A 12,707-nucleotide genomic window follows, 5' to 3' on the forward strand; every position below is an offset into this window, starting at 1 on the left:
TTCTCCCGATGAAGATGGATAAGTAGCCAACACGACTGACAATGCTCAACAGGAATACCCAAGGAGACGTATACTTTCTTCATATCAGCCAAAGTCCTTGGAGTTGAGCCAAATTCCGAATCAACACAAAGTAGGAAAGGCGATCAATAAATTGAAGTCATGGAGCAATTGAACAAAAATTCAAGCAAGACAAGAATGAAGTAGTTGACTCACCATTGATAAAGGTAGTCGAGACACGCAACTCAGGAGAAAAGTCAGACTTCCACTCTCCACTCACCTCCAAGGTGTCTCTCGTCCACTCATGATCACCTTTGCTAGAATCATCGAACAGCCTATGACGAGACCTTAGCTGCCCCACACCTTCCTTGTGGCCAATCTTAAAGAAGTACCATAACTCATTAATGGTCAAGCCAAGATCAAAGAACTTGCTTAAGTTCGAGAACCCCACCATCGCACGAACTACATTTGGGGAGCACTACGCAAGTGTGCATTTCATAGAGCAGATCATCTCCTAGAAAATACACGGCATTGGAAAAGTGAATCCCAACACAAAGTAATATGGATGGAATTTGATGGCCCTCTTCCTAGCACAGGCACCCTCGCCGCATGGTTCATGGCCATTATCATCTTTCACCCGCTTAACACGAAACCCTGATGGAATCGCATGTTTGTACGCCTCGAGAAAATCTCGAAACAACTCTTCGGAATTGATCTTGACATGTGCAGCCTTGAAGTAACCCACCTTGACGATACAAAGGAGAAGGATATTCGTCACTTCTGCGGTGAAAGGAAAACATCTCAAAGTCTCTACAAAAAGTACAACGAAAAAATATTTGGAAGGCAACTTGCAAAAAAAAAAAAAAAAAAAAAAAAAAATGATATATGCATATTTATATATATATATATATATATATATATATATATATATATATGTGCAAAGAGCAGCATGGACACGGCCCAGGGAAGAGGAGGCCCACGCCTCTACCCATCTTCCCTCCTCCGTGCCCAGCGCACTCCAAGCAGGCCCTAAGGCCTCTCGGCCAGTCTCCTTTGCTCCTTCTCACCTGCCATTGCAGGCCCAAGCCTGCTTCACCTAACTTGGCCCCCGCCAAGCATGTTCAAAAGGGCTACAGCCTCACAACTCGCCCAGCCCAGCACCTCTGTGCACTTGCTGACCTTGCCGCACCACCTGCTACACCGTGGCCTCCTTGCCGCGCGCCACTCACCACCTCGGCCCCCACCAAGCCAATTTTTCAAGCCCCAAGGCTCCCAAAAAAATTAAAGAATAAGAAAATTCAAATTTTTCTTACCTTGGTGTGGCACGAAGAAGAATAACTACAACGAGAGACGACTTTTTGCAAGGGCAAGAAAAAAAGAATGCTAGGGGAGGTGGAATAAAAATTTCCTCTGGCTTCTTTTCCTTATTGGAATAATGATTGTTCTCCAAATTTATTTAATCCCTTGCTTAAGACAGAATTAAATAGGCATAGGGGCAATTATTTTCCTTTTCCTAGAAGAAGTCTATCTCCAAATCAAGAACGAAGATCAAGTTCAAATTGGGAAGCAATTCTACAAGCCTAAGTAACTTGGGATTCCTACAACTACTATATACCTGCAATACAATTAAATGAACCGAAGTTCAAGGAATAATTAGATATTCTGCCAAATTTGTGCACCAACCATGCATATATTATAAGATTCACCAATATTTGAGCATTTGGCTGCGGACTTCCACTTCCACTTCCACTTCTACCTTCTCTTGTATTTGTTTCATAGTCCTTGTCCGTTTTCGGCAGATTGTCGATTTTCCTAGGCAGTGCGGCGGGCGTGGCCTCTCCTCTGATGCAGGAAGCCATTTTTATATGCCACCAATGCATTACTGTCACGGTATCACCCAGGCGTGGAACTCAGTCTTGCCTACACGTGCAACTTAGAGTTCGAAATCCTTTAATGTTAAAAAAAAAAAAAAAATGAGGGGAGAAGTTTCCTCCCAATTTCCCTTCAATTATAGTTTAGGTTTGTCTGTTGCTCAAGTGGGGAAGCTACTGACCTAACAATATATCGTTTTCTGCCTTTTATCATTTTCGCGGGCTCCTCCTGCACCTCAAAGTGATTACAGAGACCACTGCCTTATTGGGTCCATCGTTTTACTAGTCGATGGCCGTCCAAGACCACTTTTTCCACGGCCACAACATGATATTTAACTTTGACATGAAAATTGATGATTGAATTATTAACAAAATTTGTTAAACTAATGACATAGAAGTTGATGATTGGATTATTACTTTAGTATTGATATACGCACTCATTCTTATTGATGCCACAACATTTAATTTTTTAAAATTTTATCTACAAATTTAATCTTTTTAACATTACCTGTCATAAATGTAACGAATGCAACCACACATTAGGTCTTGAAAGTTTCTTTCTTTGTTGAATGACCCATGTCTTAATAATTAATTTCCCCACTAAAGAAAAGGTACAAAAAAGTGGAGAGAGAGAGAGAGAGAGAGAGAGAGAGAGAGAGAGAGAGAGAGTAGAACTACCGTTGTGGCCTTGTTCGGCTTCAAACACTTTTCAAACTCTATATATTATTCTTCTTGAAGTTTCCTCGATCTAAGCTCAAGAAACCCTAATTAGCTCAATACAGTAGAGACGAGTATACGTAGCAGCGATTCAGTGTAATTAGCTCCAACTGGCTGCTGGAAATCTGTAAGTAATATGCTATATATCATGATTTCGCTTATCAAAATTAATGGTATGCATTAAACAAAACTTACCATGCAAGTATTTTAGATCTCCATCTTTGATTACATAATTTTCACCCATTCATTATCTTCACTTTATTTGGAATCGAGTACCTTGTCCAGGGATCAGATTGCTTGAATATATATATTTAACCTTCATTTTTACCTTTCAATCTTGTACGTACAATTACATGACTTAATCAATTAGAAGCATAACAGATTCCCCATGCCATGTATTGTTGTAAGTTCACCAGCGGTTCTGGAACAAATTAATAGAGGAAGAAGGAAAATGAAAAGACTGCAAAGAGATTGGAAAAACTTTTTTTCTAAAATTAAACAATTATCCCCACCATTACAAATAGGGTCCCTCATATGTTTTAGTGCCGGACGTATGGCTATTTCATGCAATAAACTTTTTGGTAGTTCGTCAACCTGACGTAGGTGAGTGACGTAAATTGAACGAACCAAATTTGTTGGTCTTTTTTCTTGTTCTAGTTTCTAGATGACCAATACTACTCGAATTTTTGAAAGAAATACACTGAAACTTGCTTTTCTAAATAAATTTTAAATTGGCACTCCATGTGGATGGCAAATTTAATTTATTTTTTCACCGTAAATATGTCGTTGTATAAAAAAATTAAAATTATCATTATATTAATGTGAATGAAATATCACTTATTATTGGTTCTCTTGCTATGCTTTAGAAACATATTGGTATATTACAGTATAAATTAGCTGGTAATTCAGATTTTTCTGTGGAGATGTTTATATATTTTCCGCAAGTTCATAGGGAAAAATGTCTAGTCCACAAGCACAATGTGTACCTGCCCCAGCTGGGATCCAAATGGCGGCAGCAAATGGCGTTCCGGCTGCTGGAAATGTAATCATCGGCATTGCGGCACCGATTCAACCGAGGCATCCTTCGCGTCATCTACTAGAAAATACCAACAGTACTATACGATCTCTCTTTCATGCACATCCCATGTATACATACATGTAGCATATGATTAATTGATATATAGTCTCCGTATATAAATGCGTTGTATTTGCACCTGTGAAGGTTAATTAAAGTGGTAGAAGTCTGCAAATTGATTAGTTGGGAAAAAGAAAAACAATCAGCGTGGAAATAAAAAAATAACTTGAATTAATATCAATTAATAATACATAGCTAGGTGAAGTTATATGCTATACATGAATATGAGATAAATATTGCATGAAAATGTGAAGATCAAAACATGTATTAAATAGTATCATTTTATGAAAAGTTGGTTTAAACCCAATATCATAACCATATTTTATGAATAACCCATTTTTTCAAAGACTAATGCTATAGAGACCATTTATTTAAACTATTTTTTCCTCAATTAATGTGTAGTTAATGGCTTAAATCACTTATAACACAAATGTACAATCAATAATTTTTTCCTACAAAAATTCAAAATTTTTATTTTCTTCTTCTTCCTCGTCAAAATTTCATGTTCTTCACCTCTAAAATCCTATGAATTTCATGGCATTCCTCCTCCTCCTACAAAGTTTATGGTGCTTTTTACCTTGTTAAAGGTTCAAGTGTCGTGGCAATTTACCTAGAAAAGAGAAGTTTTTTTTTTTCCGGTAATTGTTACTTTTCCTCGTACTGTAGGTAACGTAATCTTAAAACTTTTCACTCACACATGTTTTAATCATCTTGATGTTGTATCTGTTAACAAGGTATAAATTTGTTATAAGAATTCATGCCTAGCGCTGCTTAGGCCCCACCTATATAGGCACCAGGTTGCTGGCCACCACCTAATTAATCTTTAAGCGTTTGAAAATTAATAAAGGGGCCTAGACCTGCTTAGGCAACCGCCTAAGTCACGACTCTCACTTAAGCATAAGATAGATACTTTTCATTTTTCATTTTTTTTAAATAAATTGTAAGAGACTTGTTGAATACTTAGATGAACACTCATTACATGTTTGCTTCTCGTGTTTTCAATATGTTCTAAAACTTTATAATATATGTCATTCTATTTTTCAATTTATGTATCTTAGTACAATTATGTATTTTTAAGTATAAACAGACACTTTTTGTTAAAAAAAAATGTATAAACAGACACTTATTTATACGGCGTATAATAAATTTACGTAAATCCGCCTAATACGATTCCAGCAGCCTTGTGTCTTTTAGAATCTTGATATGATTTTTACATCTATTAGCAAGGTAATATAATTTTTATGTCTATTAACAAAGTAATACAGTATCGTTCCTATTAATAAGATAATTTCAAGAATGTATATGGGTTCTTAAGGTTGAAAATTGAAATTGAAATCCAAATTTTTAGAACAACAAAAACGTTTTAAAATTGAATTTCAAGGGTAAAATAGTCCTTCCAAATATGCAACCTAGTCAACATGAGACTTATGTGGTTGACCAAGTCTAAATAAAAAAGATCTCATTTTTGAAAAGTATACAAATGTCATAATCGTTCAAAAAAAAATTTGTCATAATCATAATTGTTTACTTTATTATTATTAAGATATTATCCTTGAAAAAACAATTAAGGGGTTTTAACTTTAATCCTTTAAAAATATTAAAACTTAAATAAAACGTAGTGTTAAATTACAAATTAATTATAATTCTTTGATGTGTATTTTAATTCAAATCCATATTCGACTTTTATTTAATACTTGATATGTATTTTACTTAAATTCTCCCATTAAATATTTGAATTAATTAATAAACACATTTTAATTCTGTGACAAAAAAATTACACATTTTAGTTCATTTATTTTGATTAACTTCCTCCCCTCAATTCGTTAAAAATGAACCTAAATGAGAAAAAATTCAAAATAAAATTCAAATAAAATTTGTTATACATAAGAAAAACATAGGAATACATAAGTGTACTGATAATATATATTAAAGTGAATTGATTTACCAAAATATCTGTATAGAAATGTATGTACCAAAATATATTATCATGAATTAATGCATCTAAAGATCTATTCCAAAATGGATATACCAAAGTATATTATATAAATTACTGTCTAAATAATATAAATAAGTTAGTTTACCTAAATGTCTAAAACAAAATATTATGACGAATGAAATGAAAATTACGACGAAAAAGAGAAGTAAAATATCCAAATATAATTAACATATGAAGTGATTAAATGTATGCTGACATACAGTGACTCAACAGACTACAATTAGTTTTAATCTTGCTTAAGGTTTTAGTCTAAGTGTGACATTTTTCAAGGATTAGGAATTTAGGATGAAGTTTTCTAAAAAATCAATAAATTTGGCCAAATTGGAGTTTGTTCTACCATGCATATGTAGCGAACGAATCGATTTTTTGATAACAAGTAATATCCTCAAATGAACCGTTTATTTCTTTGATGCATATGAATGACTAAATGATACAAAGTACTAGAAGGTTTATCAATTTAGACAAGAATCATATTCAGACAATAATCAATCTAATTTTATATGGATGGTATGCCAAATTTTTCTACGAGAGAATATTTGTGTACTCATACATATTCTACGTTCAGAAATTAACCATATGCTTAGTCTAACTTCATCCCTTGCATCCATCACAGGAGAGGCATACTTGGACTTGTGTATGCCCCTTTACAAAGCTGCAATGGAAGGCAACTGGGAAACCACCAAAGGCATCTTAAATATCAATCCGGCACTCTTAACTGCTAGCATAACAAAAGGATGGCAAACTGTTCTGCACGTTGCAGCAGGAGCAAAGAACAATATTCAGATTGTGGCAGAACTAGTCAATATGATAGATGAAGACGACTTGGCACTTCAAGACATTAAAGGAAATACGGCACTGAGCTTTGCCGCTGCAGCTGGAACCGTAGAAATTGCCGATATTTTGATACGAAAAAATAGGTTCTTGCCAACAATTCCAGGTGGCGAAGGAATGACCCCACTTTATATGGCTGCTTTGTTAGGACAGTCTGAAATGGCAACGTATTTATACCCAAAAACGTATAAAATGTTGGATGAAATGGGCCGTAACGTTCTTTTTTTCTGTTGTATAGATCATGGTCTTTATGGTAAGTACTTGGAACTTGTTAAACATTAAACACATCTTTATTTCCCGACTACTATTCTTTTAATCTTTGTAAAATTGTGCAGATTTAGCCATGAAGTTGCTACAAGGTGATAGAACATTAGCAACGGCCCGTAAAAGCGACAAAGAAACGGCCCTGCATGTCTTAGCTCGAAAGTCTTCAGAATTTGGTGATCAAAGTACTCCAGGAATGTGCAGAAGACTTATCAAAACACGTGAGTGAATTCTTCTAAAATATGAATATCAAAATGTGATGAGTTATATAAAAACAAACTGTCGTATTTGATCACCGCACATTTGCCTGCATATCCTTGTGACTATCAACCCTTTTGTTTATGTTGTTACCTTTTTAATTTACAGTTAAAGTACTCCCAGGGATGAATGTTTCTTACAAAAGAAACTTGAAGCAAACTCAAGCCCTGAAACTAGTCGAACGCCTTTGGAAAGAAATGTTGAAACATGATGATGACGAAGTCATGCGTCTGATAAGAGAACCTTCAGAATTAGTATTTGACGCAGCGAAATTAGGAAATTATGAGTTCTTATCTGTGCTTATTGGCTTTTATCCGGAATTGCTATTAGAATATGATGACAACAATCGAACTATATTCCATATTGCAGTCTTGCATCGTCATGCAAGTATCTTCAATCTCGTGCATGTGACAGGCTCCATCAAAGATATCATAGCAACATTTACTGATGATGAGAATAACAACATTCTACATCTAGCTGCAAAACTGGCACCTCAAGACCAACTCAATCTTGTGTCCGGAGCAGCTCTTCAGATGCAACGAGAATTAGTATGGTTTGAGGTATCATTAAAGTTCATCTACAATCAACTTTAATCCGTTTTGCCTAGAAATTCCTTGCTTCTTTAATTTCATTATCGATCATTGATTTGGCAGGAAGTCGAGAAGATTGTGCAACCTCCCTTTATAGTTATGAAAAATATGCAAGGCAAGACACCTCGAGAATTATTCACTAGCGAGCATAAGGATCTATTGCGCAAGGGAGAATCATGGATGAAGGACACTGCAAATTCATGCATGCTTGTTTCAACTCTTATCGCCACTGTCGTGTTTTCAGCCGCATTTAGCATTCCGGGAGGTATAAATGATAATAAAGGAACACCAAATTCCATAAAAGAGACAGCATTTTTAATATTCGCCATATCTGATGGAGTAGCACTCTTTTCCTCCTCAACTGCAATCCTCATGTTCTTGTACATCCTCACGTCACGGTATGCTGAAAACGATTTTCTCAAATCTTTACCGTTGAAGTTGATGATCGGGCTTACATCGCTCTTCGTGTCAATAACATCCATGATGGTGACTTTCAGCACAACCTTCTATTTATCTTGCCATGATGGATTAATATGGGTTCCAGATCTTATATTCATATTTGCATTTGTTCCGGTTGCTTTGTTCGCTTTCTTACAGTATCCTCTCTTGTTTGATATGTTCTTTTCGACATATTATTCAAGTCTTTTGTTTCAGCCAAGGAGGCTTATGATTTGATATGTAGAACTCTCTACTGAAACCTTGCCTCCACAATAATGTTTATATATGTATATATGTTCTAGCTCAGAGTTGTGATTAAATAAGAATGATCATCTATATTGACACAAATGGTTGGCAGTAAATTTGGTATAGTTCTAAAATTTGATATTTAAACTTTTTTAGTTTTGTGCAATTACCACTCGAACTTTTTTTTTTTTTTTTTTTATATTTAACCACCCAAACTTCACATGGTGGCCTTTTAGCCTGATTACGGCAAATCATTTATAGATAATACTTGCATCCCTCAAGTGGGGATGTACAAATCCCCGATTTGGAAAAAATGTATTTTGACCATAAAAATTCAAGTATTCAACAATCGGAACTATTCAATCTCCTATAACCTTCAATTGAACATCACCTTTACAAAAATTCATTTGAAATGAAGATCGTAAAATCATTGAAACATATCAAATAAATGGACGGTTCATCATGTATATGTTACTTGTACCTACCCCATTGATTTATTTTATTCATTTGAATGACTAAATAAGCTCCGATTAGGTGATCTATAAATAAAGATTAAGAAATTTAGCAACTCCAATTGTTATTTTATATGGTCAAGATACATTATACGCAAATGAAAAATATGTGCATCCCCATATAAAAGAATGCAAGTATTATCCTATAATTTATCCCATTGTTGCAGCCAAAACAAGTGCATGCGGATTTTTTCTCCCTAAAAAAGGTAGCGCTCCATTTTCTCTGAAATTCTTCAATTATAGACCCTTATCAACATTAATGATTTCGAAAAGAATTGTATTCTCGAAATGATTACATTTAGTTCCTTGCTTTATTTCTACTTTCATTTTCAATTACTACTTAGGCAAACATTTATTTCTCACTGGATTTCAAATCCTCGTTCGCTTAAGGCATTAAAAACTTAACCGAACCAACGTCCCATTCAGTGCACAATCATTTATTTAAGAAGTCAGATCTACGTGCAAACACAACACAACTTTACACACTGTCTGTTGGTAGCCTCCAACTGTGGCATGCCTATTTTCTTTTTCTCTCAAGCCATCTATGGCACTGATGCGAGAATTATACGCGCACAAATTAAACCCTCTTTTTGTCAATTGTAGTGAAGTGTGTAAGTAGGGATCGTTCTAGACCGGGGATTAGGAGGGCTTGTTAATCACTTGGATTTTGACTCAAAAACGTAAAAACAATATAAAACACTAAACTAGACTCAAAGAATGTGAAACTAAATGTTAAAACATTAAGACAAACCAAAAGACTCAAAATTCTTTAAAAACACAAACTAAATTGATTTCTAACTAATTTGACAATAAAGTAAAGGGGGGATTGTGTTTGGACGAGATTAAATTAAATGGACAAATTGTAATTAAAGGCAAAACGTAAATATGAATGAGATGAAAATATGGATGATGGAATAGCCAAGGGGTTCATCTCCACACATGTTATACTTGCATACAAAATTGATTCTCAGTTGGTCTTTCGATAAATTATGAAACTCAACACCCCGGGTTAATTAGGTCCGCTTAAATTAACCGTCAAGTTTTCCTAATGTTATTGAATTGGATGACATCATTCGACAACCCAAAGCATTCCTCACAAGTTCCCTACATGAATTGCATAATAGAGATACAAGCAAGAATCATTAAGCATCATGAAAACTATAAGTGTTGACGAGGCATTCGTTACTATGATTGCATGAAACTTATGCCAAGAATTTGTTTAACGCGATTGTTTATAAGCAACCTCCACTACTTGTGAATATAAGTTCATAACGATTAGGTGAAATTCACTTATATTCTAGCATCAAATTCATGCATGAAAATTAAGCGCGCATTCTTAATAAACATACATAAATAAGTTATCAATCAAACAGTTAAACAAATTGAATCCACAACTTATGAAATTCCAACGAAAGTTAATCAATTCATATTGCAAATATAAACATAGTTTCGAATCACCCCCTAGCTAAATGGGGTTTAGTTCTTCATAACCTTGAAATCAAAGAAACACCTAAACATTCCAACAACTCAAACTTGAATTGTATGAACGTTTAGGCACTCTTCTCTTCCATTCCTCATACGTACAAAACAAAGAGAATTGAATTTAAACTTTGAAATCAAAGAAACACCTAAACATTCCAACAACTCAAACTTGAATTGTATGAACGTTTAGGCCCTCTTCTCTTCCTCTTCTTTGTAGCATAAGATCTAGGGATAATTGGTTGGGGGGATGGAAGTGTTGGGGAATTATGGAAATGGATGAGGAGTGGTGGAAATGGAAGATGGTTTTTGGATTCTAAGGGGAAAGGAATGTGTTTGTGGTGTGTTGTTGTGTTGTGAATGAGATGATATGATTGAATGGGAATGCAAGGGTATTTATAGGAGGAGTGGAGGGAACATATGGATGTTTGTTTAAGCATTTGTGTGAAGGAATGATGAAGAATTGCATGTGGAATTAAAGAATGAGTGGTGGTGTAATGATGAAGTGAATGCATGTGGAATTAAAGAGGGAGAATGTGGTGAAATGATGAAGTAGGAAGGTGGAAATGCATGTGAGATGTTGGAAAGGAAATGGGAATATGAGTGCATGTGGGTGAATGATTTGTGGTGCAATGATGAAGAGTGAATAAAGAATGCATGTAGGGTTAGCTAGGAAAGTGGGAATGTGGTTGAATGATTAAAGGGACATGCATGTGGCTTGTTTGATTGCTTGGTGAGATGATGCATGCTTGTAGTTTAGGGTGTTGAATATGGATTTGCATGGCATTTGAATTGATTGTGGGCTTTGGAATTGGAAGGAAATGCATGGCAAAGGGCTTGGTTTAAGAGAGAATGGGCTAGGCCCTTTGTTTTATGTCCAAAGTGAATACAAGGCCTTCAAATTCGTCCAACATTTTGGCTCCAATCATATGCCATCCATTCCAAGCCCAATTTTGCTCCAAAATGCTCCAAAATGCATCTTTTTTCTTCCTTAAGCCCTTAGAACCTGAAAACACACAAAAGAAGCATAAAGGACTAAAATAACTAGAGAAACATAACGTAAATGCACGAGAACAAGCCATTTAAGTCGCATGAATATGCTCCTATCAAACTCCCCCACACTTATCTTTTGCTAGTCCTCGAGCAAAACAGAAAGAAAAACAAAACAAAACGAAACGAAACAAAACAAGTAAAACACACCTAAACCTTCCAACAACCGTCTTAGGGATTTCCAATGCACATGACAAGTTAAAAATCATCATTCCCACAGATTTTAGTCATCTTCACACTTAAGTACATTCTTAATCATAGTCACCATATACTAGTTCACAATTAAGCATTTAAAACCATGTTTTGAATGTAGTAACATGCCTTAGAGAATTTGCTCAATTCCTTACAAGATATGCACTCGATTTTCACTCAGATTTTCTAACTACACACCCTAATCTAGTCATATGTGAGAAGATTGATGTAAACATGAAAACGAACACTCACATATATGTATCACAAAGAACGCAATTTCTGGAGTTAATAAGCATGTTTAGATATGATCTCATGAATGGAATGCTACTACTTAGACGCGAGAACCAGTGACACCATATGCTCATACCAAATTCAAACTCCACAATTGAAATGCACAACACTCAAGATAGAAGTCAAGGGTTGTAACGGGGCTTGGGATATTGGCTCACAAGGAAAGGTAGGGATAAACAAAAGTTCTTTAAACAATAGCAAGCAAAGTAATGAAATTAAGGCTTAGAATTCACTTGGCATGCAGAAATCAACTTTTAGACATAAGGGGGAGATTCAACAACTCTTAGGGCCTAATTTATTGTTTTGGGCCCTTACTTCAACCAACAATACTTTTCAACTCTTTTTTTTTTTTTTTTTCTTTTTTTTTCTTTCTTTCTTTTTGGCCGTGCCTATGGCACATCAACTCACATAAACACTCTTTCCCCCACACTTATTTTCTGCAATACCTTAATCAAAAGGAATTCATTGCTTACTATGCTTCAAGAACAAGGGTAAGGACGGTCATATTCTAGGTTAGGTGAGGATAAAGTGGGTTAACAAAGAACATGGGCTAACATGGCTCAACGGGGGTAAAACTTACAACATATACGAAATATGGGAAGTGAGGCTATTTGGCTATGGTGGCAACTACACAACTTCATCTTGATATATGTTATGCAAATCAATAACATGCTTTGAATGAAATGGGCATGAGTTCTAGCATTTGGAACTATATGATGAAACGCCTTCTAAGTAGTATCCAAGCAAAGAATAATGAGATCATGCAACAACTTTGGAAAACAAGAAATCACAGATTATACTCTCCAAAGAACGTTATAGGCTCAAGTCTCTCAGGGTTGT

At 35.2% G+C, this 12,707-nt stretch overlaps 1 protein-coding gene across 3 annotated transcripts; it reads left to right on the forward strand.

Moving 5' to 3' along the window:
• The first annotated feature begins 2,512 nt into the window (after positions 1-2,512).
• On the forward strand, positions 2,513-8,445 carry LOC103936224 (ankyrin repeat-containing protein At5g02620). 3 transcript variants are annotated; one of them, XM_048568884.1, is made up of 6 exons: positions 2,513-2,712; positions 3,509-3,697; positions 6,330-6,800; positions 6,883-7,032; positions 7,178-7,629; positions 7,723-8,445. In XM_048568884.1, exons 2-6 carry the CDS (start codon positions 3,544-3,546, stop codon positions 8,332-8,334), a joined length of 1,839 nt encoding a protein of 612 aa, XP_048424841.1. In that variant the 5' UTR covers positions 2,513-2,712; positions 3,509-3,543; the 3' UTR covers positions 8,335-8,445. The 3 variants fall into 3 exon arrangements, with proteins under 3 accessions (XP_048424841.1, XP_048424840.1, XP_009344346.2); XM_048568883.1 differs by having other exon boundaries at positions 3,531-3,697; XM_009346071.2 differs by having other exon boundaries at positions 2,514-2,712; positions 3,538-3,697.
• The last annotated feature ends 4,262 nt before the right edge of the window (positions 8,446-12,707 follow it).

The sequence above is a fragment of a genome, unplaced genomic scaffold (assembly GCF_019419815.1).
Source record: "Pyrus x bretschneideri cultivar Hongxiangsu unplaced genomic scaffold, Pyrus_bretschneideri_v1 Contig5, whole genome shotgun sequence".
In the NCBI taxonomy this organism is placed as follows: Eukaryota; Viridiplantae; Streptophyta; class Magnoliopsida; order Rosales; family Rosaceae; genus Pyrus; species Pyrus x bretschneideri.